This window comes from Macrobrachium nipponense, chromosome 12, assembly GCF_015104395.2.
Source record: "Macrobrachium nipponense isolate FS-2020 chromosome 12, ASM1510439v2, whole genome shotgun sequence".
Lineage (NCBI taxonomy): Eukaryota > Metazoa > Arthropoda > Malacostraca > Decapoda > Palaemonidae > Macrobrachium > Macrobrachium nipponense.
Window position 1 is genome coordinate 105478917 of NC_087205.1, and position 27500 is coordinate 105506416.

Sequence of the window (27500 nt, forward strand, 5' to 3'; positions counted from 1 at the left end):
TGTACTTGTGGTAACTTATTGTTCATTTGGACTGAAGATGAACCCAGGGAAGGTTCGAAAGCTTTCTGAAAGTCTTCAAAATTATACACAGACTTTTTACACTTTGTATAATTGTGGACCCTTTAGAACATTATTATTATTATTATTATTATTATTATTATTTTATTGTTATTATTATTAACAACAGAAAATATCAATAAACATTTTACATACTAGTACCATAAAAATTCTTTCATCTCAGTAAAGAGAGAGGTAGTGTGTGTGTTTATCTCTGTTCTCTCAGAAAATACTTATATCGCTTCCAGCGAAACAGAGGGAGGGAGTTACCACTATGACATACATATGTAAGTGTTTACATAATTAAAATATGGAATGTTAGTCCATATATATAAAAGTCTAAAACTAAGAGGTCAACCAGATTGCTTGCAGGAATGTGATCAGACTAGAGACTCTAAGATGACGTATACAATAAAAGTAGGCTAAGATAACATGCCGTCACCTGTAGTCATTCAATTGTTTATAAACATTAGTCCAAGCTCCCTGCTTGAGACAACTACCGCCTACGTGATCTGTAGCGTGTCTCATTTGATTGTGTGTTCGTATGAAACTATGTCATTGTATGTATGTTCATATGTTCGAACTACTGTCTGTTCCTTCATAACTTGTAACGGAGATGGTAGACAAGCAGAACAGAGTTAGCTATCGTTATTAGAAGACCTGTACCTCTTTACCTAAGCTTTATCATGTAGAGGAATAGGATTAGCCATCATCATTGGCAGAAGCGATCAAGCTATCGTCATAGAAGACTTGTACAATCATATCTGATCTTCAGCATGTAAAACTTCAAGAATTATATCATTTTTATACTTAGTGTTTTCTACAAGAACCTCACCGAACCATGAGTTTAACACATCGTCGTAAAGATAATACCGACTTCGTAAGTGATCTACAAAACCCCAGACACTCCATTGAAGATGGAAGTGCAATACCAACCGACTTAGCGTATAGATTATCGCTAGTCTAACATTACCTCATAGGGCGCCTTATCATACAAGGCACAGCCCTAATATTGGTGGCCAGCGGACCAGAAGAACTCTACAACGTCCTACTACGAAAAAAAACAGAATAATAAATCATGAAGTCAACGACGACGAAAGCAGCAGAGTTCTTCAAGCAACCTAGTATCATCATTAGTTGAGCGACTTCAGAAAACAACAAGATTCGTCAAGCAACTTAGTATCATCGTTAGTGAATAACTTCAAGAAACAAAACCGACGTGTCCTTTTCCTACGGCAACGGAAGCTTCGTCTCTCATTAGATCATTCAAGAAAACATCGTTAGTGAGCGTTTCCGGCACTGCAAGAAACAACCGAACGCGTCTGCAGCATCGGATTTTCAAGGCTCGAATCATCGAAACAACGCGCACGGGGGAAACTGAAGCCCAACCAGGTCGTCCGCTAAATAGAGAAGGAGGACCAACGGCCGTGTGTCGTTATCGGAACAACCGTGATCGTTCCCACAAAAGCAAGCTAAGTACAATTTTTTTATTCATTTGGAGTAACTTTGAGTGTTTCCTTTGCAGGTCGAATTTCGTTATTCCTGTGGCTGAAGTTACGAGACATTCTTAATCTTACTTTTTTACAGAAATTATCTACATCATTGAGATTTCGCTACTGCGAGTTTTTTTATCATTGAGTGTCTGTTTCCAGAAGTTCTACTGAAATATCATAATCATATACTATGTTAATTTTATCATTTTGGTGATTATTAATCCCTTACGTAACAAATCATATTAAACAGTGAATATGCGTTTACGCAGTGGACGTCTGTATTTATACAGATGCATGGTATAGGGTCGTTAAGCACCGTAGTGATTAGAAAACACACAAAAAAACAACAAGTGGAACACCCGTACAAATCTATATAAATTAGAGGTAACACTATTTCGGGTCTTGACAATAAATGCTCCTTTGCAAGTCCCGATCGCAGTTTTAGCCTTGAGTTTTTTTGAGTTATATAAAATATCGAACCTCAATGACTCAACTTAACTTTAAAAATAGGGCTGGATTGCAAGGAATAACATGTCTGTAAAAAAACTTTCATCAGGCTAAATGCGCTGACCAGGATCCCTCACTATTTCAAATTTTAGCAAAGAATGAAGTACAAACAGTTAAGATTGAATGCAGTAGAGATAACTCGTCTTAATTAGTAATCGCTCAGTTCCTAATAGTTCGTCATTCATTGCTTTATACGTAACCAGCAACATAATGCTAAAAACACACAATACGTTGCCGATGGTAATAAAGAGAAGGATCCTAATTATTACAAAAAGAAATAGCAAACAGTAGCCCGTTCAGAATCACAACGCAAACTCGGTGACTGTGTCACCTAGTCAAGCGGTCAAGGTAGTCAAAAAACTGCCGAAGTGTTCAAAGCATAGCAAATTCCACACAATAAGCGACTCTAGCAGAGTGGGGAAAAGCGATGTTGGTTCATACCAATATCTTTTTGAATTAAAAAGGATTTTTCCTATGAAACACACGACCATATAAGTAATCAGAGCAGGTTTTCGTTTTAATTTTAATACATTAAGTTATAATAAATACTGGTGGATTAAGCCCAACTGTACGCGCCGTAAAAATTAGAATATCTTGTTTTATTTCATTAGTACACGTATTATTGTATTTACGGACTCACCGTCTGTTGTTCGAACTTCCTAATGAGAAGTCCGGATAAGCGAGCGTTTACAGATACCTCTATAGTTATAAAAAACATTGATCTGTATCTAGTGTAATTGTAAGATTCATCTAGGGGTATACAAAATATTATCTTACATCCTGCAAAATAAGGCGTGTTTATCAAAGGAAAATCCTATAAAACCTTCAAACATATTAAAATCCGTTTGAACAAAAATGAGACAGTTAATCAAATAATAACTTATATAAAGGAACTATACATTTTGTCTCATTAATCGTAACATTGTTCAAATGACCCACAGAATTCTCCCACAACCGCAGTCGCACTTTGCACGCAAAATCTCGAGAAGCATGCACCCTCGAATGTCTTAATGCGTGTAAAAAGACTTTGCTGGGAAATGAAATTTTAATCCTTCCCGACACTGAAATATAACGATTTCCGCGAACAAAGCCCTAAAAGTATACATATCGTGGATACGGAAGTTATAAATATCGCATTTTTATTGTTGCTAATTTTTAATCACGCCCAACCAGTCGTGGATGAATCTCTCTGATAATCTATCTAAAGTAATATCCGTAAAGTCATTCAAGCAGAGGGTGATTCAGCAGAATTTTTTTTTTTATCTTTTACTGAATACCAGGAAGTTTTCTCCACTAGCGAGTGATCTCTGGGAAAAAACGGATGTAATTTAACACAAATATGTCTAAGGACAAACATAAAGCTATATACGTACCTTCGTATAGACTCTCACTGCAGATTTCAAAATAGAGATAAATGACGAAGTTGAAAATGTTAGTAATAGGAGTCATTAGGAAATCAAATAGCCCATATAATTTTTTCCCTCAAACGTCATGCCATAAAAGATCGGACTTGGTGGTATCTGCGCAGATTACGGTCGCTTAAACAAGGAAACGACTTCCGATAGTTTCCAGTGCGATGTACCGACGACATCTTATCTCTGTTAGGTTAGAATAATTTTTTTTTCACCAAACTTGGACTTACTTAAATGCTTTTACCAGATACCATTACCTAAGTGATTGTACCTCATACACCGTTTTCAGCACACCCAGGGGACATTATCATTTTTTACGTATGCCTCCGGCTTGTTACGTTGCACCCCAATTACAATATAGTGTTTGGAGACTTTTAGGGGATAACCTACATGCCTATATGGATGATCTTGTAATCTTTTCTAATACCTTAGAAGTACATTCACATAAAGTAGACTAGTGCTACAGAGACAAAGACAAATAATCTCAGAGTAAAATATCTAAATGTGATTTTTTTTTGTTTTTTTTTTACCGAACATGTTTATCTAGGTTTTATGTGTCTGGTCAAGGTCTTAAAAGTAGTCCATGGTAAGGTGTCGGCTATTCATAACTTTGTCCGGTACCTATTAACGTAAAAGGGGGATACAGCACTTTTGCGCTGTAGTGGGTATTACAATCGTATGCAAATATGTAACTCTTCAATCATGACAGCTCCTTTAACAGATCTTACGAAGAAGAGCGTAGATTTATTATGGTCTGAAAAGCATCAACAGAGGCGTTCGATATCTTAAAAGCGGAAAATGCAGCTTACCTAACTTAAAATCCCTGATTTAAATAAGGAATTTTTTTTTTTATTGCAACAGACGCCTCAGACCAAGGGTAAGAGGGTATTACTTCAGTAATATGAATAAACAGTTTCTTCCTATAGCTTTTTATTCACGTAAACTAAAGCCCTCTGAAAGTAAATATGCAGTAATAGGCAGGAGGGCTAGGTATCTTTAACACTAGTACATTTTAAGTTCATAATCTATGGCTAAGCTGATAAAGTCCTTACTGAACATGATCCCTTTACCTAGTTTTTTCAAATGCTTTAATCACAGTCCAAAGGAACTCGGTGACAAATGATCATTCAGGTCTTTGGAGCCAGATAAGATATCTACCTGGAAAGCAATTTATCATAGCTGACGCATTATCCCGGCAAAATCCCGCACCATACTGCAAAGAACCATTAATTAGCTAAAAAATATAGAAATATCCGTGCCTATTGTTAAAACCGTATCTAAACAAGAAAATTCCTTAAACCAAGAGATCGCGAGCATTGCATATCTGGTTGGAGCGCAGAACTGTTACAAACTGAACAAGCAAGAGTCAACAGACATAACCCAAACAATAAACAACTTCGAACGGAAACAGAGTCAGCAGCAATAAACACCAAACAATAAACACTTCGAACGGAAACAGGGTCAGTGGCTAAGCAAACAATAAACACTTCGAGCAGAAACCCTAAAGCAAAAGTATATTTAAAGTATGTGTATCAGAATAATGTAATCGAATGTAATATTATATGTAGGTCTGTGACGAGGTAACCCGAAGACACAGCGATGACTAACGACCAGTAGTAGTAATAATCTCTTTCATACCAATCGTCCTAAACTGGTTGCATTCCGTCATCCAGGGTTCCTATTATGTCACAGAAAGCCAAATCACTATTTTACTGGCCTACAGTGCTTACAGATATAAAAAGCACATAACTGATTGTAACACGTGTCATGAAAACAAGGGACACACTAAGACACCTGTCAGTTAAGGGCCTATCCTGTGCCAAATCAATCCTTGAAAGAATATACGTAGAATTATTAACAGAATTACGAGTCTGACAGAGGGAATAAACACTTCTTAGTGTTAATAGTTCCTTGACACGTTATATAGAATTAATAGCACTAAAAACAAACACCGCAATTGAGTGCGTTAGGAATATTTATGAGTGCTAAATCAGTAAACATGGAATTCAACACATGATAATCTGACTCGGGTGGTGTAAATCAATAATAATCTCCATAACACGTGGTGTGAATTCCTTTCCATTAAAGAAAACCAATAATATATTTTCTCGCCCAGAGTCAATCGTTTGGTAGAATAACGGATAATTAAATAGGAAGTGTCAATGTCTTACGAGTTACAACTCGTGTGTTTTGGATCCGGACTGGATTATAGCGGTTCTCGCGGTTTTTAAATACCTTTATCATTTATATCTTGTATCTATAGAATTGATGCCGCAAGTAGCCTTATACGGTACGCCGCTAGAACACTTTTCCACATATTCAAGCCAACCATTAATTTATCAAATATATATAAAAAAAAATATATATAAATAAATAAATATAAAAAATAAAATAAATATGGATACAAGTGGAGTCAATATAATACACTCCGTAAGAAGTCGGAAGGGTTACAAATTATAAAATAAAAAAGGAATCACGATAATATCAATAAGCAAAACGTAACCATTAAATATCCAAATATATATGCGTAAAGATTTGAACTCTAACTTAACGCTTTAGTAATGACAAATAAGCTAAAAGTTCAAACACATATCAAAACCTACTGACATATTGTCTGTCCCGGTAATTTATATTCGTAGTCAATGAAAAAAAAAAAATTAAATAAATAAATAAATAAATAAAATAATAATAAAATAAATAAATAAAAAATAAAATAAAAGAGATTTTAAAGTCAGGAAGTCCTAGAAGTGAAAATGTTATCTATGAAATAATCCTATATGAATCTTATACAGGCTAATAATATATATAGAATTTGTATGGAAACCTTTTTTCATATAGTTTGAATAAGGAATATTTTAATTTAACATAATTACAATTAGCAGTTTTCCAACATGAAACTAATATATTGTTCAATTTTGGTACTGTTTTTTTTCAGACATTCTTCTCATGTGGGTCGAGTATTAAAAAACAAAAAATTTATCCTAAAGTCGTATCTCTTACAGCAAGTAACGTAACTCTTAGCTGGCTGAGAGCAATCTCCTGCCAAGTGACGACGTCATCATTGCCGTATCAGCATTTGTTCCTTTTAACCTCAATAATCTGCTTACACAGGCTTCATCTGTGTGTCGTCTCTGCTTGCAACAGCAGATTGACTGGAGAAAGGAATGCTCAGCTCATGAACTTCACATGTGGTTCATAGGTCACATGACAGGCCACATAACATATTCTTATCCGTGTGTGTATGCAAGTAGTTAAGGACTTGCAATCATTTTGAAATTAATGAACAAAATAAGCAAATAGAATTTCTATAACAACAAAATGAATTAATTTTTTTTTTCTGAACCTCATAGACATTTAGAAGTATCAAGATATGTATATATGAAATATTTACTTGCAACATTAGCCTATTACAATTCAAGTAAAACATTCATGGGAAAAATGTCACATTTTCTTGAAAAACCCAAAGTTTAATATAGAAATTAGTTACATAGTGGGTTTTTCGTTGCATCTCCTACCTATTAATAATGTTTTAAAAGTTAACCTCAGAGGATGCGCACGAGAAAATTGAATATGAAACTTTTGTTAGGGCACATAGGATCATGATTAATCTTCTCTTTGACTCTTATGTTGCCTGGCAATCTTACAATTAGCTCCGTTTTCCACTTCTTTGTCTAGTAACTTACTACCAGTAATATCGAATTTTCTTTGAGATTCGTAATGATATCTATTTATTTGTTATAATTATGGATATTTTTACAGTCATCATAGACCTGGATAGGTTCACTCATTGTTAATGCCATGGATAAAAAGTTTGTACAGCGGACTCTTTTGAATTCCAAAATATCAGCGAATTCATGTGGGTTAAGTCTGGTCTAATTGGCTCTCTCTTCCCTCCCCTGTATTTGGATGTCGTCTGAATTTACTTTGCCCTTGTGACAAGTATAATTTCACTTGCAGGCTGATTAATGGAACCTGGTTACAGTATCCGTGCAGTAACGAGAGTTTCACATCGCAACTTCAAAAAATCGTTCGTCGCAGCGGACGACTACAGTCAAGTAACAACCGCCTACAATGTTGAAAGGAATTTCATGGACTTCTTCGACCGACACCGTATCTCGTCGTTAATCTCGTTTTAATGCGGAACGCTCCGGCGGCTGTCGAATCGACTCAAAAAGAGACATACTTCCGACAATTACGACCCGAAGGATATTCAACTCTACTTTGCTGGCGAAGGACTCGTGCTGGGGATGTTTTTTTATTCATCGCGAACGTAATCGTGTAGCTTAGGATGCAGAGAATAAGTATGAGCGCAAAAATAGAACGTTGGACCCGCCCAGGCAAATTTTCCCCTTGTTTTAACCATTGAAAAAGGCCGTTTCAATTGGCTATAGGTGGTTGTCTGGAACTGTGTAATGGACGAAAAGTTGTTCGAAAGCTAGTTAAAAGTGAAGTAGTATAACCTCGGTCATGTATCCTATATATATGAAGTGTCATGTATCCTATATATATAAAAGTATCATGCTATTCATATATATAAATGATCATAAATAACAGAATCGAAATATATTTTTTGCGTGTACGCACTAGGAATCTATATATAATTGATCATAAATAACAGAGTCGAAATATATCTTTGCGTGTACGCAATAGGAATCTCTTATATAAATGATCATAAATAACAGAATCTAAATATATTTTTGCGTGTACGCAATAGGAATCTATTTAAAGTGCACATATATTAATCATAATTTTATGAATCCATATACGTACATATGTATAAACAAATCAGGTAGCCTATAATCAATCTGTTACCTTTTATCATACCAATATCTGCAGTTATTTATGAGTTAGTATATGAATTAATGAATCAGATATATACAGTTAGCATAAAAATCAACGAATCAATCAGCATAAAACATTAATAATGTTATCAATTCATATATGAAATTTTTTATCAGTTAAAATATGATTTTTATCATGTTAATCTTCATTCTATGCAATTATCGAGTACATTAGTATTTTCTGTAGCATATGTATCTTAATGAGATGAAGTGAAAAACTGTATCATTATATATCCGTGATCACTATTATTTTACCAATATCATTGTTTTTTTTATATTTTATTACTTGAATCAATTCATGTACACCATGAATTTTTATTTACTTATTATATATATATATTCACTAGTGTCTGTATCACACTCCTATAAGTCAAATGCAAGTCAAGTTGAGTAATATTCAGTGGTTGGTTTTGGTAGCTGACCGAGCTGATGTAAGTGTTTACATAATAAAAAAATATGGAATGTTAGTCCATATATATAAAAGTCTAAAACTAAGGAGGGTCAACCAGATTGCTTGCAGGAATGTGATCAGACTAGAGACGCTAAAGATGACGTATACAATAAAAGTAGGCTAAGATAACATGCCGTCACCTGTAGTCATTCAATTGTTTATAAACATTAGTCCAAGCTCCCTGCTTGAGACAACTACCGCCTACGTGATCTGTAGCGTGTCTCATTTGATTGTGTGTTCGTATGAAACTATGTCATTGTATGTATGTTCATATTGTTCGAACTACTGTCTGTTCCTTCATAACTTGTAACGGAGATGGTAGACAAGCAGAACAGAGTTAGCTATCGTTATTAGAAGACCTGTACCTCTTTACCTAAGCTTTATCATGTAGAGGAATAGGATTAGCCATCATCATTGGCAGAAGCGATCAAGCTATCGTCATAGAAGACTTGTACAATCATATCTGATCTTCAGCATGTAAAACTTCAAGAATATATCTATTTTTATACTTAGTGTTTTCTACAAGAACCTCACCGAACCATTGAGTTTAACACATCGTCGTAAAGATAATACCGACTTCGTAAGTGATCTACAAAACCCCAGACACTCCATTGAAGATGGAAGTGCAATACCAACCGACTTAGCGTATAGATTATCGCTAGTCTAACATTACCTCATAGGCGCCTTATCATACAAGGCACAAGCCCTAATACATATCATGTGTTGTGGCAAAAGAGAGAGAGAGAGAGAGAGAGAGAGAGAGAGAGAGAGAGAGAGAGAGAGAGAGAGAGAGAGAGAGAGAGAGAGGAGTTATCCTTAATTAAAAGAGTGAAATGGATAGATTATTGTATTTCTTTAAAACACTATCACATAATATGAATTTTGTAATTACAGTTATATTAATATTATTATTATTATTATTATTATTATTATTATTATTTTTTTTTTTTTTTTTTTTTTTTTTTTTTTTTTTTGCTCTATCACAGTCCTCCAATTCGACTGGGTGGTATTTATAGTGTGGGGTTCCGGGTTTGCATCCTGCCTCCTTAGGAGTTCCATCACTCTTCTTACTATGTGTGCCGTTTCTAGATCACACTCTTTCTGCATGAGTCCTGGAGCTACTTCAGCCTCTAGTTTTTCTAGGTTCCTTTTTCAGGGATCTTGGATCGTGCCTAGTGCTCCTATGATTATGGGTCGATTTCCACTGGCATATCCCATATCCTTCTTATTTCTATTTTCAGATCTTGATACTTATCCAATTTTCCCCTCTCTTTCTCTTCAACTCTGGTGTCCCATGGTATTGCGACATCAATGAGTGATACTTTCTTCTTGACTTTGTCAATCAACGTCACGTCTGGTCTGTTTGCACGTATCACCCTATCTGTTCTGATACCATAGTCCCAGAGGATCTTTGCCTGATCGTTTTCTATCACTCCTTCAGGTTGGTGCTCGTACCACTTATTACTGCAAGGTAGCTGATGTTTCTTGCACAGGCTCCAGTGGAGGGCTTTTGCCACTGAATCATGCCTCTTTTTTGTTTTTACTGGTTCTGTGCAAGTGCCTGGGGCATTCACTTGCTATGTGGTTTATGGTTTCACTTTTCGTATTGCATTTCCTACATATGGGAGAGATGTTATTTCCGTCTATCGTGCTTTGAACATATCTTATTATTATTGTTATTATTATTATTATTAGTATTATTATTATTTTAAAGTATTAAAAACAAATTATACATGTACTATAAAAATTCTCGAGTCTCAGTAAATGAGAGAGAGAGAGAGAGAGAGAGAGAGAGAGAGAGAGAGAGAAATTGCATGAACACTTGGTGGCAACAACACAAGAGCTCCTCCCCCTCTGTCCCATTACTTGACATATCTGACAGCTTTAATACCTGGAGTTTGAGAGAAGAATGGGATTTCCTTCATTCTTACATAATTTTTCAAATTTATAAACTCAAATCTTACTAATTCACTTTATTATTTTCTTTAACGAATTGATATTATTGCTGTATACATTAATAATAATATTTGAAAATAGTAAATCAATTATTTATCATACAAAAAAACCATACATCTCTTTAGGAGAGAGAGAGAGAGAGAGAGAGAAAATTATTTTTATTATTTGATATAATTTAATTTTATTAATCTTACTGATACAGTATTAATCAGTATTAATATTTGAAAATTAGTAAATCATTTCTGTACCATAAAAATGCATTTAGTCATGAAAGTAACATCAAAATACACTAATTAGTGATGATTTTCGCCGGAAAATCCCGCGAATAGGCGAATCCCTTGCAAATAATGGGTAGATATGGTCCAGAGAGAAATCTGTGAATCAGTCAGTCCGCGAATTCAGAGAATGCGAATACGGGGGCTCCACTGTATATCCATAAATTTTACTGTGAATCTTAAATATTACATGAAATATATCCCTAGCGAGTTCCATTCACACAGCAACAAAATCAACCTTTTCGTGCAACCACATATTTTATGATGCAGAATCAGATAGCCATTGGTAAGGTAGCATTGTAGTGAATTTTTAAGGCCACCAAAATTGTCTAGTGGGGTTGTGAGAGAGCCAAGTTTGAACAGAACTTTAGAGAGCCATAAATGTGGCCTCATGGAGGCTACTGGTAATGCCTTGATCATGGTCTCACAGAGTATATAAGGGTTAATTATTTTTAACTATAATTATGCTGTAATCATCATTATAAATTTTGTGTCAAGTTTTCCTTGTATGAGGTTAGATATGAAAAGTTTCTTTATTCTCTGCTGTCCTGTGCATTTTTTTTATCTGTACTGCTGTCAGGTCTTGGTCTTCACTTTCACCTTTGTTCATGACTCTATGGACCTTCCTCAGGTCTTTTATCAATTATTTAGATATTTGATTTTGTGACTAACTGTTCTTTCTCCTCTCTCAATCCCTTGTCCAATAGACTATTCTTTGAACTCTCAAGTCTTTTCCAGCTGCTGGACATGAAATAGCCCCTGCCATTTCCTAAGTTGCCTCCATTTCAATTTTTAGTCCCAATGTTTCTCTCGTGTTATGTAGTACTTGTGTGGGATACTGCCACATAGATTCATGCAGGAAATGGAATGAAGGGTGACAAATTAAACTCGTAGATTCTTTAAAGCTCGTATAATGAAGATATACGGACATCAACGTGATAGCAGCGGGAAGCAGGTCCGTGCTTAGTCTCTACAATGACCACTGGACAGTGACTGATTATGCACATGGCGGGAAAAAAGGCAGTGTTGACACATCTAATTACATTGTTGCCACGATGCATAATGAATTAGTGGTCTTACAATACGTGCAATGGGAACATATAAATGGGAACATAAATATCAATTCTTCTACAAAATAATAATAAAGCAAATGTACATTAATGTTCATAAACTGTACGTAATGTAAGTACCATACAGCATAACATGTTTTTACTGTGGAGGCAAAATGGCAGCCCGAGGGAAGGACACTGCATTACTAATGAGGCAGGCGAGAGCGCAATTCAAACTTGCTCTTAAGCACTGCAGGTTAAATGAAAAACAACTAAGAGCCGATGGAATGCCTAGAAACGTAGAATCTGGTGATTACCTTCGTCTTTGGAAAGATATCCAGTCCTTAAATCCCAAAACTAAAAAGCTATCACAGAGAGTAGGGGAAGCAGTCGGAGACGAGGCTATCGCAAGGATGTGGGGTGATCACTTCAACAATATCCTGAATTGCATAAATGATCAGGATTCCCGAAGCAAGGTAGTTAACCTCCTTAATGACAACATTCAACTTCATTTTGCAGACCGTATTACGCCAGGTAACATCAGCGATGCCATAAACAGCATACCTAATAATAAATCGCCCGGCTGTGATGGTCTTCCTGCAGAGGCTTTCAAATTCTGCCATCCGATAATTTACATTTTGCTAGCTGCCTTATTCAATGCGTGCATAATTCACCAGTTTCTTCCAGACTCCCTACTCTTAGTTCACTGATACCATTAATCAAAAACAAGCTAAAGGATGCAGCTGACCCTGGCAACTACCGGCCAATTGCAATCACAACGATCGCATCGAAGATACTTGAGTCGGTTCTTCTTGTGAGACTTCTCCCCTTTCTACACACCACTGACTTGTGAGACTTCTCCCCTTTCTACACACCACTGACAACCAGTTCGGGTTTAAAGCAAACCACTCAACCGACACCTGCATCTACATACTGAAAGAATTGCTGAACTACTACCTATCATCAGCATCTCCTGTTTTCCTGTGTTTCGTAGATGTGAGAAAAGCATTTGACAGAGTAAACTACCTGAAGCTATTCCTGAAGCTGCATAAAAGGGGCACACCCCTATATCTAATTGGCATTTTACATTGCTGGTTCTCCACACAGCAATTCTGTGTCAAATGGGGCAACGTATTATCGTACACCTTCGGCTCCCTAAACGGGCTTCGGCAAGGGGGCATTCTCTCTCCATACCTGTTTAATACGTACACAGATGCCTTGAATGTCAAACTGAACTCACTCCCAATCGGATGCACTGTCAATGAAACAACTATAAACAACCTCTGTTACGCCGACGATATGGTTCTGATTTCCCCATCAGTGCATGGCCTCCACTGACTCATCGACACTTGCCGCCAATATGCAGAGGAATTTGATATAATCTACAACGAAACCAAGACCCAGTGCATGTCGCTGCTCGAGATCGCTTAAGCATATTGCAGAACCACAAATTTTCCTCGGAAACCATCGGCTGGAATTTGTGCGCGAATTTCCGTATTTGGGTCACATTATTACCGACGACCTAAAAGATACGGCAGACATTGAACAGAGGCGTCGTAAACTATGTGCAACTGGCAACATGATTGCAAGGAGGTTTGCCTTCTGTCACCGAGACGTGTAACTGCTGCTCTTCCACTCGTACTGCTACAGTATCTATGGGTGTTCCCTCTGGACGAACTATACCCGAGAGACCATGAGACGTATCACTGTTGTGCACAATGACATTCTGAGACGCCTCACAAACACTCCACGCTACCACTCCGCCACACAGATGTTCTTAGAAAACCACCTGGACAATTTAAAAATCATTGTAAGGCGAACAATGTCCAGCCTGGTAACCCGAGTGAGAAACAGCGGCAACTCGCTCATACAAAGCATCCTAAGGAGTGAAGCAAGAAGAAGATCTAAATTGTGGGAAAGATGGGAAAATGAGGCCTTTGTCCCCTAAAGGACTTAATCTCTGTATTAGCAAAATGTCATCTGCAGATTTTGTCATTATTATATTTATTGCTGATATTTTATTTTTTCATTATTTCTGTGATTACTATCAAGTTAAAGTTTTTTTTTATACATTCAATTTATGTATTTAGCCCTCTGGACCTGACTACTGTAACCACCTAAGGTCTCTAGTTGAAATTTAAGTTATATAATCTGTGCACTAACTGTTATAACTCACAATGCATTTTTTTTTCTCACCAATATTATTACTTTTACCAGTATCATGATTACTATCTTTTATGCTACCTCAGCTATTTTGTGGACAAGTGCCGATTACACATCTTCCTATCATGTTGACTCATATATCTAGATTGTGTATGTTACTGTGTATTTTGTATATTCTTTGTATATGGCCCTGAACCAAAATAAAGGATATTATTATACACCTCCCTCCCCCTTTACGCTCATAGCAGTGTCTCGAGCGGAACATTAATTCCTCTGAGCTAGTTGAGGTGAATGACGAGGGACATTGGAGGGTTCGAATGATGTCTCTCTTTCCTGGCCAGAGCAAGGGGACACGGACTTGGGGAGAGGTGTCATCACTCATATTAGCCACTGGGCGTTAATGTCTTTGGTTTCAAAACCATACACGACCACTTGGAAGGCGTACTTCGTACTTTCTTGACATTCCGCTACCCATCACGATGCCGACCTTGTCCCATGGAAGCGTCATTGCATCCTGTATCCTAACTTGTTGGCTGATGGTGAGCTTGGGTAGAGGGCGGGCATGAGAATTGTAAAGGCTCATGGCCTGGTTGGTTTAGGCAGCAGTGCGATGGTCGTAATCTTCAGTCTTAGTTTGCCACTCCTCTGTGAATGATCTGGGGTGAGTCGGAACACAAGTGCGGAGAGGATGGCCATAGAGAATCTGTGCAGGGGAGCGTCCAGCGGGGTTCGGTGTATTCCGAAGCTCCAGCAGTCCTCTATCAAATGCTTCACAATCTATGTTCCCAGATTGGGCATTCTTGATGATAAGGCGTTTAACAGCTTTCACTGCAGCTTCTGCGTGTCCATTAGCCTGAGGGTAATGTAGAGAAGTGATGATGTGATGAACTCCCCAGCGGTCAGCAAATTGCTTGAAGTCGTGGCTGGAAAATGGGGGTCCTCCATCAGTTCGTAGGCAGAGTGGAACACCAACCTCGTGGAAGAAAACGCAGAACATTCTTGTAACTCTGGCTGCAGTTGTGTCACGTCCACAGGGAACAACCACAGGCCAGCCTGAAAGTCTATCAGCAATAACAAGGAAGGATTTCCCTGCCACGTGGAAGAAGTCAGCTGACACACTTTCAAAGGGCCGCGAAGGATGGTCGTCACACATGTAAGGTTCTTGTTGCTGACTAGGGAGAAGCTGTTGGCAGGCCTCACAGCTTTCTACTTTACTCTTGATATTTGCATTGATGCCTGGCCAGAATACTGCCTGCCTTGCACGATGTCGAGTAGCTTCAATCCCTCGGTGGCTGTCATGGAGTTGATCCAAGGTGTGTCTACAGAGGGCTGCAGGGATGACGATCCGGGGTCCATACAATACTGACTCTCCATCCGCGTAAAAGTTGTCCCGCAGCTTCCAATACGTGGAGATAGTAGCGGTTGGTAGGAAAGCCGTTGGAGACGTAGTGAACGAGAAGACCGTAACCTTGATCCTGAGATGCGGCCATGCGGATTTCTTGTAGAGACTTATCATCTTCGATGATGGGTCCTGTTGCCTGGTCGTCAGTGGAAGTGGCAGTGCTGGCAACGATACGTCTGACATGTGCAGTCGAAGTAGTGCACTCCTCTTCATCTTCAGGTGTGGGGCGGCTAGTTGGGAGCGAGACAGGGCGTCTGGTATGCAAAGTTGTTTCCCTGCGCGCCATACTGCAGTGAAGATGTAGGGGCCACTTTTATCTTGAGGCGTTGAAGGCGTGGATTCTTAATAGCATCCAAAGTGTAGTGATTGAGAATCGGTGTCAAGGGACGATGGTCAGTCATTAAGGTGAAATGTTGAAGTCCAGACAAGTATAGGCAGCACTTAGCTATAGCCCAAGTGACTGCAAGTAGCTCCACCTCTATGGTGGCGTAGCGAGTCTCTGTATCCGTAAGGAAACGAGAGCCACACTGGACGAGATGCATCTGACCTCGGCCGTTATCTTGAAGTAGGGCATAGCCAAGACCGTATAGGCGTGAGGCATCTGTGCGTAGAACCACAGGCAAGGCAGGATTGAAGGGTGCTAGGACAGGTGGTGAGGTCAGAGCTGTCTTGACTTTCTTAAATGCTCGCTCATGGTCGGGCGCCCAGACGAATGAGCGTTTGGGGCTCATAAGTGGGCGTAGGGGCTGTGCTGCTGCTGAGATGTCTGGAGTGAAGTCAGGAAGTTGATTGACAAGACCCATATATGACCTGACATCTGTGACATTGGATACCTTGATACCTTGTTGGGGTCTGCTGCAATACTATCAGATGATAAGACTTAACCACAGAAGTTAACTTTAGGGGAGACTACAGTGAATTTCTCCTTATTGAGGGTGATGCCATATTGACGGCATCTGGTCAGCATTTGGTGCACGTGTTGTAGGTGGGAAAGGAGTTATTCGTCGGAAAGGAGGATGTCATCTACAACCTTCACACAGGTGGGAACACCTTGTAGTGCCATATCTCCACGCAGGCAGTATGCATCGCCTGTTGCTGAAAATCCCATCGGGCCGCGACAGTGCTGGAATCTTCCATACGAAGTTATTAATGTAGTCGGGTGGCGGTCCTCTTCTGCCAACTCCATTTGCCAATAGCCATGCAGGGCATCTGCTGTGGTGAAGTACTTCGCAGTAGGAGAGATGTTGCGGACGGCATCATGGGGCATTGGTGATGTGTGTGTAGGGCGGCCTACCTGAGAATTTAGGTGGGTGTGATCCACAATGATGCGCACACCTTTGTCCTTGGGTACCAAGACCATGGGATGGCACCATTCAAAGGGTTCGTCGCCTGCTGGTCTGATGACTCCTTGTTGCACCAAGGAGTCAAGTTCTTCTTTCACTTGATCTCTGAGAGCGAACGGAATGGGCCTGGGTGTATGTACAGCGAATGGTGTAGCACCAGGTTTCAGGTGAATCCTCATTGGAGGGCCTGCCATTTTCTTTAGTGGCTGGGTTTGTAGATCCTTCTTGGATATGAGGATGTCGCTGAAGTGCCAAAGAAAATAGTCCTTAATAGCTGCGGGTGGCGTCATGGCGGAGGCAGGAAACTGAGCGCATCTGTTGAGATGTGTTACCTTGAGGATGGGCTTCAGGAAGTCCGGTGACACTATGGCGAAGGCTCGGCAATGTTCACGGGAGAGGAGGGGAGTCTGGATATCCTCATGAACATGTATGGTTGCTGAGCAAGACTTGTTGCCAAGACGAAGTGTTGCCTGGAAGTATCCTACAGCTGGTGTCATGGGGGATCCATCTGCTGTTACGATATCTGTCATGGGTGGAGGTTCAAGCCTTGTCCGAGGTATGCGGAGTGCATCCAAATGTATGGTGCCAATCACTGTGATGTCTTCTCCTGTATCGGGGATTAGCTGGAGATGTGATGATATATCGCCAAATGACAGAGAGACAGTGACTGGTGTAGGGGACTCGCTACCCAAGTTATCACTCACGAAACGGCAGCTGGTATTTGACTTCGTAGGAGGAGGTGAAGCTGTATACCCAGTCTGACTTTTCTTGATTGACTTGCACATCTTCTCAAAATGTCCCTGTTTCTGGCAGGTCTTGCACTGAGCTTCCTTAGCAGGGCATTTCTGAGTGCGGGGCCAATGACCCGTGCGTCCGCAGCTATTGTACGATACACCCGTGGCTGGGCATTGTCCGGAATTGTGCTTGTGAGAGCAATATTGACAAGGGTCACTGTTAGGAGACTGGTGAGAACGTTGGTCAGATCGATGAGAATACCTCTTATGTAGACGCTGGTTCTTCTTGTATGTAGATACTGCGTTGACCTGGTTATGGGAAGATGCAATGGCTGATGCAGTCGCACGTGTAGATTCGTTGGAGCGGCAGCATGTCACGAACTCTGCAAGGGTAGATGAGGGTTGGAGGGGGATAAGGCGTTGCATTAACTCTCCGTCTCTCACACCCATCAAAATTACCATCTGCAATTGCCGTTCAGTGCAGGAGGTGGGGTTGCCAGTGCATAAGTCCACTTCATCAGCGAGATCCTTGAGGCGTACGTAGTAGTCTGCAAATGATTCTCCAACAGCCTGTTTGCAGGACAACAATTCCCTGCGTCGTAAGGCTTCATTTCTGAGGCTGTGAAAGTGCTTTTGCAGTGTATCCAACACCTCTGTAAAGGAAAGTGATGTGTTGGTAGGGATGCCCAGTTTATGCGTGAGCAGGCGCTGGACGTCCAGGGAAATGCAAGTTCTCAGGTGAATCAGCTGGGAAGTTTGATGTAATCTATCAAGTCCAACTAATGCTGCATAGTCCTCAAAATGGAGTCTCCATTGGCGAAACGCTTGGTACGTTGCACTTTGTTGCAGGAGAGGTGCAGGATGGACCGTAGGCTTGCTAGAAATTGTAGGTGTATGCTCGGAGAAGCCAGGGGTTGGGGGAACAGGTTTAACAGGAGGTGCAATCATAGGGTTAGGTTGCTGGGGTTGCGATGCCGCAATCTGTCCTGATAGCAAGGAGAAAAGAGACATGAACCGCTAGTTGTCTTCCTGTCTTGATTGCTCCATCTGTAGTCTGAAGTTCTGCTCCTCTTGTCGTCGCCGGTCTTGCTCTTGCATGCTGGAAGTCTGCAGAAAGTGTATAAGATGAAGTATGTCATTATTCTGGTCTCCTGACCTATTGGGAGGAGGGAGAGTGGTGCTGGTATCTTCATCAACAGAGGGGAGGTTCACAGGTACCTCGTCTATCATCAGACGTTTGATCCTCTGCCTGATCCTCTGTCTGATCCATTAAATCAATTAGCTTTTCCTCTTGCTGAGCCATATCGTGTTCGGTGTCGTAAGAGAGCTTGAAATCTGTAGAATGCCAGAAAAATATCCAAGTCGCTGTATGTAAGCAAAAGAAAGCACTTTGAATATTTAAAAATTACAATGTTTGTCAGTGCGCTTGTGAAATAAGCGGCAGTTGGGTGGGGTGAGTATGTGTTGCGGGTGGGGTGAGCGTGTCTGGGCGAGTGCCTGGGACCTCAGCCACCATCGATGCATGAGAGGGGGAGGACAGTGACTGATTATGCACACGATGCATATTGAAATAGTGGTCTTACAATACATGCAATGGGAACATATAAATGGGAACATAAATATCATTCTTCTACAAAATAATAATAAAGCAAATGTACATTAATGTTCATAAACTGTACGTAATATAAGTAATATACAGCATAACATTAGGTATCTGTACAGTACTGTTCAAGTGTAACCCCTCGGTTAATTCAGTATCAATGGACTTTTTGTGTATATTTTCAGCTGGGAGTCAGCTTGGAGACTGTCTCAGTGGGATTCAGCAAGCATTACTGAGAAATGGGAAACTGCTGGTGTTGCAAGATGTACAAGCAAGATGAATTTCCATCAGAGTTTATTTTTAGCTCTACAGTCCATCCACCACCAAGATATTTTAATTTCAAAGCAGCACACTTTGCAGGCAAGATTGCAAATAATTGAAAATTTTAAACTGGTAAGTAGATTTTTCATATTTCTTTTTTACTTGTCTGTTCCTCAGTATTAGAATATGTATTACAAGCTAGTGGCATCATTACATACTCATACAGAAAGTGTATCATGCATTTTTATAGTCTTGAAGGTAATTTCTGTTAAGGATGATTGAGAACATTGCATTATGATAGTTTTGTCAGGTGAAAGTAAAAGGCCAGAAAACTCTACCGGAATAAGGACCTAGCAATGTTCCACATGGAACATGAAGTGATAATTCCCTTGAACAGCTGTACAACTTCTCGGCGTACTGTCCAAAACAATCACCGTTTTCTCAAATTTCATAGCACAAAGGATAAGGTTGAAAGTAGTTCGGTATTTTGGCAAATATCTTGATTTTTTTTATCAAATCGCAATAAGCAAAAACCGCCATTAACCGAAACTCTGTGATTTATGGTGCTTATGGCCGAGTTTCTATTAATGGCACCTCTGTTAGGTATGTTATGACACCATAAATCGCCAATTTTATGGGGCTAGACAAGTGCCATAAAACCAGATCACTATTAACCAAGTCTGCTAACTCGAAGCAAGAAAATTCACTCGGAATCGTGTTAAATATGGGGAAACAAACTCATATTCTCCATCAGCTGATTTCCAAACCAAAACATTGACCACTATGTTAGTAGTATTTTGTATACGTAATACAGTAATATGAGAATACATACAATATTATTGAATACAGTGAAGTAATGTATAACTTTTAAAAAGATTCACAGAAAAGATACATATTTACTTTTTCTTCTTTGCTTATATTAACACTCTTACGCCTAAGCCCTAAAAACCAAAACGTCTCCCGTATGCCGAGGCGGGTTTCGAGTGAGCGCGGAAGCAGAAAAAATAATTTTTTCAAAAAATCACAGCTCGCTTAGTTTTCAAGATTAAGAGTTCATATTTGGCTCCTTTTTTTTGTCATTGCCTGAAGTTTAGTATGCAACCATCAGAAATGAAAAAAATATCATTATCATATATAAATAATAAAAAAAAAATTCATTCATAATTGTATTCAAATCGAGCTGTGCAAAAAACGGTTAAAGCTAACAAGTTACTTTTTTTTCCGTTGTATTGTACACTAAATTGCGATAATTTTGATGTATAACACATTGTAAAACGATCAAAGCAACACAGAAAAAATATTATCACAATATGATGCATGAATTCGTAACGCACGGACGTAAAAAAATGTTTTTTTCAAAAATTCACCATAAATCTAAATATTGTTCTAGAGAGAGACTTCCAATTTGTTTCAAAATGAAGACAAATGATTGAATATTACAATACTGTAATAGTTTTAGCTTAAAATTGCAGTTTTTGATCATTTCGGACAAGTTAAAGTTGACCGAATGTCGAAATTTTTATATATATTTTTTTATATGCAAATATTGCAAAAATGAGAAAAGCTACAATCTTCAAAAAAAAATTTTTGTATTCATAAATTTGCACACATTTTCATATATGAAACTATAAAACGCCTAATATGAAAAGGAGCAAATATTAGGAGAATGCGACGTACACATTTCGGAGATTTGCGGCCGCGAATCGGCGCGCGGAGGGAAAGTAAGTTTTATTTTTAAAATTCACCATAAATCTAAATATTGTGCTAGACACTCCGAATTTGTTTCAAAATGAAGATAAATGACTGTATATTACTAGATTGTAAGAGTTTTAGCTTACAATTGCATTTTTCGACTATTTCGGTAGAGTCAAAGTTGACCAAACGTGTTTTTTTTCTATTTATCGTGATTTATATGCAAATATTTCGAAAAAAAGAAAAGCTACAACCTTCAATCATTTTTCTTTGTATTCTACACGTTTTCCCACCTTTTCATTTATAAAACTTTATGTAACGGCTAATTTTAAATGCTGCAAACATTTCGACAATCGCACGAAAATATTTCTGATTTTTTTCGGAAGAGTTACTGAGCGGACGTAAGGAAAATTTTTTTTTTTTTTTTTTTTTTCATAAATTCACCATAAATCGAAATATTGTGCTAGAGACTTCCAATTCATTGCAAAATGAAGGTAAATGATTGAATATTACTAGAATATAAGAGTTTTAGCTTACAATTGCGTTTTTCGACTTTCGGTAGAGTCAAAGTTGACCGAAGGTTAAAATTTTTGCACATCATTATTTATATGAAAATATTTCAAAACTGATAAAAGCTACAACCATGGATTATTTTTAGATGTATTGTGCAGGAAATTGCGCACATTTCCATATATAAAACTTTATGTAATGGCAAATTTAAAATGGTGCAAACATTAGGACAATTGCACAAAAAAATTAATTTATCGGAAGAGTTACCGAGCGGACGTAAGGAAAAAGTTTTTTCATAAATTCACCATAAATCAAAATATTGTGCCAGAGACGTCCAATTTGTTGCAAAATGAAGGCAAATGATTGAATATTACTAGAATATAAGAGTTTTAGCTTACAATTGTGTTTTTCGACCATTTCGGTAGAGTCAAACTTGACCGAAGGTTGGAATTTTGGCACTTATCGTTATTTATATAAAAATATTTCAAAACTGATAAAAGTTACAATCATGAGTATTTTGTTGTTGTATTTTACATGAAATTGCGCACATATTCATATATAATACTCCATGTAACGGATAATTTAAAACGGTGCAAAAATTATGTCAAAGTGACGAAATAATTTTTGAGATGTCACAGATACTTTTTAGTGCAATAAGAAAGAAATTCGCGCTTGCGCGCCTGCATAACAATTGTAAACAAAACAACGCCTTGATCCGTGAACTCCCAGCATCCCCCAAGGCGCGTGATTCAAAAGTTTTCGGCTGGTAGGCCTATAAGTATTTTTCAGCGAATTTTTAAAAAAACTTTTTTGAGTCGACGTATAATGCGTCCAATCGGCATACGGGAGACATTTTGACTCGACGTTTAATACGTCCAATCGGCGTAAGAGGGTTAATTTTTGTCACTAGGCCATCTACGTAGCAGCAGCATCACAAGCTCATGTACTCAATATTTTGCTCATGTAACAAAGCAAAAATTCAACCAAGTGACGACTTGTACCTCAGAAAACAAGTACATTAATTCACTTATAGGTCATGGTACCACTGTATATATATATATATATATATATATATATATATATATATATATATATATATATATATATATATATATATATACTGTATATACATTATCAAGGAAGCAAGGAGACATCTTCTGGTAATTTAAAAGGCTTTATTAAGCGACATTTTGGGTCCAGTCCCAACATCAAGGCTCTAAAAAGGATTAGTACACATTAATATTATAAAAAGACTCATCCTAATAACTAACATACATTTGAAATTCATATAAAACCTACTACAATGCTAAGAAAATTACCATCTCAAGTGAAAGGAAGAGGGTAATTTTCTTAGCATTGTAGTAAGTTTTATGTGAATTTTAAAAATGCATGTTAGAAAAAATTAGGATGAGTCTTATTATATTTGTGTATTAATCCTTTTTACAGCCGTGATGATGGGACTGGACCCCAAAACGTCGCTTAATAAAGCCTTTTAAATTACCAGAAGACGTCTCCCTTGCTTCCTTGAGAATATATCTCTAACGACTCCCTCTTAATGAGAGAATGCCTTGATGAAGTCATTGGGCTTCAGCACGGCATATCATTCCCGTGCTGAAGCGTGGTGACGGGCAAGAGGGCTCTCGAACTGGGGAATTTTTGTTTTTCCTCAGTTTGACTCTAAATTTCTCTCATCCTATTTCTATTACTTATAATTGTTTCATTCTTCTTCATATTTATCAATAACTTTCTCCAACCTTGCTGTCAAAAAAACTCTTACCATTTCACTGTCCAGATGATTTTTTTTTGGGGGGTTTTTTTGGGGGACATCATATCCGGGATTGGAAATTTTTTTCAAAATCAATTGTGGGAGCTGTGGTGGTCTTGCCAACTACCCGATAATGTTTGGACACCTTGGAATGTCAGTATTTCCATACTGGCATGCGGGACTATTCTCCAACCAAAACTTGGCCTTCGGATTCCAGGGGTTGGCCGGTTTCATAGAGATAGGACTCTCGGCATTCTGTCCGGTTTGCCTGCCACTATGATTAGAGTGGGGATGATTGTATTCCTGTAATGCTCTCAGTCCCATCAACGTTTGGTTTGGCATACACTTGAGCCACTCTAATCATAGTGGATTACCATCCCTTGTGGTAGGGTAGGGAGTGGACATTTGGGAAAGCAGCTCTCGCTAGGTGTCATTGGTGGAGAAATTAATTTTCATGAAAGGTAAGGGGTTCTCTTTGGGATGTCAGACAGTCTTAATTTTTTTTCTTTCCCCCAACTAATTTAATGACGGAAATTAATGTTTCTAATACCCCTGGATCGAATGGCGAACCTCAGACACTGTTGACGACCTCTGCTAATTTAATTAGGGAAAACTCTGTTGATGACCTCGGAACTAGGAAGGACCATTCTATTGATATTCCAAAATTGAGTAATCTGGGTAACGCAAGGAAACTTCGAATCCTTCATGTTACCCAAATTCACTAGAGACAAATTATGATAATATATATAAAATTTAGTGTTATGGATCTATAACAGAAATAAGAAATAAACTGGAAGATACAAAATGGGATTCATGGATATCTTACAATAGTCATGATGAAGCATTTAATGCAATATGTAATGTTAATAATATCAAAATTAATAACTTGAATATAATGGCTGCTCTTTGCGACAAGGTACCAAAGGATTTGGATGTTTATAGACCTGCGGACTGGTTTGAAAAAGATGCTGATTTAGTTATGCCTTCCCAAGAGGAAGCCAAAACCACCGATGTGGCTTGTAGCTGAATCTCAGGGGGTTACAGGGAACTATTTCAAAAATATGCAAATTAATTCAGAAAAAAGTAGGAACTATGGCACCAGGAGATATATCTCGTTTTGGAAAAAATAGTTACCTTATCCATGCCAAATCATGCACACAGTCTGTAATACTATCCAACCTTAAAACAAATGATGATGATATTAAGTTAGATGTCAAACCCCACCTAAATTTTAGCTACGGAAGGGGAGTAGTTAACAAAGATCTGTATGAATTTACAGAGGAGGAGATACTGGCCATGTGTCCACTAAATGTATGAAAGTACACAAAGTCCCGGGTACATCAATGATTATCCTTACTTTCCAGGATGCTGGTGTACCTTCCCGTATTATTATTGAAAATGAAGTTATTAAAGTTCGACCATTCAAGCAGAAGCCACTGCAATGTTTTAATTGTTTTTTAAATTTGGACACCCGTCAAAAGTTTGCAAAAACGAAAAAAATGTGTGGTATTTGCTCTAAAATCTTACCATGGAGAATGTGCACTTGATGCCAGGTGTTTAAATTGCAGCTCAAATCATCCATCTGACCGGAGCTGTGAGCTGTATAAGTCCGAAGAAGCTGCCCTTAACAAATCCAATTTAGAACATATAAGTGTGGGATATGCCAAAAGACTATTAGATAAATCAAGTAGTTATGCCAAAGGTCACTTAAACTCAAACCCACCTAGGCACTGGACCAACAATATTTCTATAAAAAGAAATATACCGATCCAATGATTAAAATGCTGGCATGATATGAGGTAAGCATATTGCCTTCTGAGGCTTTGCCACAATGTATTAACATGTGGGGCATTGCCCATCCCCGTACTACCTTCGTCCCCCATTACAATTAGTAGTAAAAACCTCTCTCATGCCAGTCCTTTGCCTGATTTGATGGAGGTTCCACTTAAAAACCAACTTGCCTGGTGCACCTGTTGTGGGGAAGGTGCAAAAAACCTAGAAGCCCACCACCTATTAATCGAAAAAGAGAGAGACCTCCATCTCTCTCACCCCCTTCCATCAGAAACATTAAAGCTATGACGTCAAATAATTTGATGTTTTATCTATTGGTGTTTCTGATCAACTGGAAGATAACTTGAATAAATCAGAAATTCAAGTTGAGGTCCACCATCCGCCTCAACAAATAGATCAAAAGGACACAAAGAAAAAGACAAACGTAAAACCCAATATATCAAGACCATCTCTAAAGAAACCTAACAGGAAGAAATAATGTTAGATTAAAGTTGCCAGTGGGAAGACTTCATCCAAGATGTCTTCCAGAAGTGATCCATAGTTTTCTCCTCCATTTTTGCAGTGGAATTGTCAGGGTTTAAGGGCCAAATATGAAGAACTTAAGCTATAATAATTCATGAGCATTCCACCCATAATTGTATGTCTACAAGAGAGCAAGCTTGATGCTAATACTCCTTGTCCTCGAGAGTATATTAGCTATAGAACACCATATAATCAACAAGCAGGGAGCCATGGCGGAAGTCTCATTTACGTTCGTCGAGATGTTCCCCAAATATCTTTGTCTATTCGTACACCTCTGCAGCAGTGGTTGTACAGATTGATATAGGAAGAAAATATACAATATGCTCTCTGTAACCTACCTTCCAAATGATAATATTTGTATGCTAATTTAGTAGAGGTGATTCAACACTCTCCCCCAACCTTTTCTCTTATTGGGAGATTTGAATGGTAGACATCCTTTATGGGGCGATGTTTTAGCAAACACAAGGGGCAATATTATATCATCAATTGTGGAAAATGAGGATGTTGGACTCCTTAATACAGGAGAGCCCACACATTTTCATGTCCAGACAGGTACCTTGTCATGCATTGACCTATCAATCGCAAGCTCTAATTGCCTTCTCGATTCGATTGGAGGACATTAGATGATTGGCATACTAGTGATCATGCACCAATCATTATAAGCACCAACAATGGTCCACCTTCACAGAGATCGCCACGATGGAATCTTGACAAGGCAGACTGGGGTATGATTTCGTGAGCTAAGCGAAATTGAAGGGAATGCAGAAACAGTTTGAAAATATTGATGATGCCATAGACATGCTGAATGGAACCCTTCATACAGCAGGAGTCAATTCAATTCCCAAAACAACAGGGTTATTCAAACGACGACCAGTCCCCTGGTGGTCTTCAGAACTAACTGCCCTGCACAGAGCCACAAGAAGGTCTTTAACCCGATTGCGCAGACGCCGTACTGAGGAGAATTTAATTACATACAAGAATGTAGAGCACAGTTCCGTCGTGCCATGAAAGAAGCTAGGCGCCAGTCTTGGGTGTCTTTTGTTTCCTCCATTTAACAGTAGAACACCACCATCTTCTGTGTGGAGGAAAGTGAAAAAGATAGCAGGCAAATTCACCCCCAACCCACCACCAGTGTTGAAGGTGAATGATCAGTATGTTGACTGGAGCAACTGACGTTAGCAATGCCCTGGCGTGGATCATTTCTCAAAATGTATCACGCAAGTGTGAAGCAGCTCCTGGTCACCAGTTTAGGAGCAATGAAGAAAAGAAAATTTTAAAAATTTTTGCAACAGGAAGGGAAGAGTCATACAAACTCTCCTTTTACTATAAGAGAATTTGACTCCGCACTTGCTACATGTAATGATACAGCCCCTGGACCCGATGAAATTCCATATGCAATGATTAAACATGTACCTGTTAATACCAAGTTGTTTATTTTTAAACATTATTAACAGAATATGGCATGATCATAGTTATCCAAGTGTTTGGGAACTAGCCATTATTTTAGCCTTTTTAAAACCTGGTAAGGATAAGTTTTTAGCTGCAAACTATCGACCAATTGCATTGACATCTTGTTTATGTAAGATCATGGAGAAGATGGTCAATGTAAGACTGGTATGGTACCTGGAAAAGAAGGGTATTTTATCACCATATCCAGTGTGGATTTAGAAAATGCA

General features: G+C 38.5%; 2 protein-coding genes across 2 annotated transcripts in view; one reads left to right on the forward strand and one right to left on the reverse strand.

Annotated features, from left to right (window-relative positions):
- Positions 1–16603: 16603 nt before the first annotated feature.
- LOC135224910 (uncharacterized) lies at positions 16604–18694 on the reverse strand. Its single transcript, XM_064264235.1, has one exon. It carries the CDS (start codon positions 18692–18694, stop codon positions 16604–16606), a length of 2091 nt encoding a protein of 696 aa, XP_064120305.1.
- A 114-nt stretch (positions 18695–18808) lies between these two features.
- Positions 18809–27500, forward strand: part of LOC135224911 (serine-protein kinase ATM-like) — a 39112-nt gene continuing 30420 nt past the window's right edge. Inside the window, exons 1-2 of the mRNA XM_064264236.1 lie at positions 18809–18813; positions 19469–19676. Of these exons, the coding sequence (XP_064120306.1) occupies positions 18809–18813; positions 19469–19676 (213 nt within the window). The remainder of the gene's footprint in view (positions 18814–19468; positions 19677–27500) is intronic.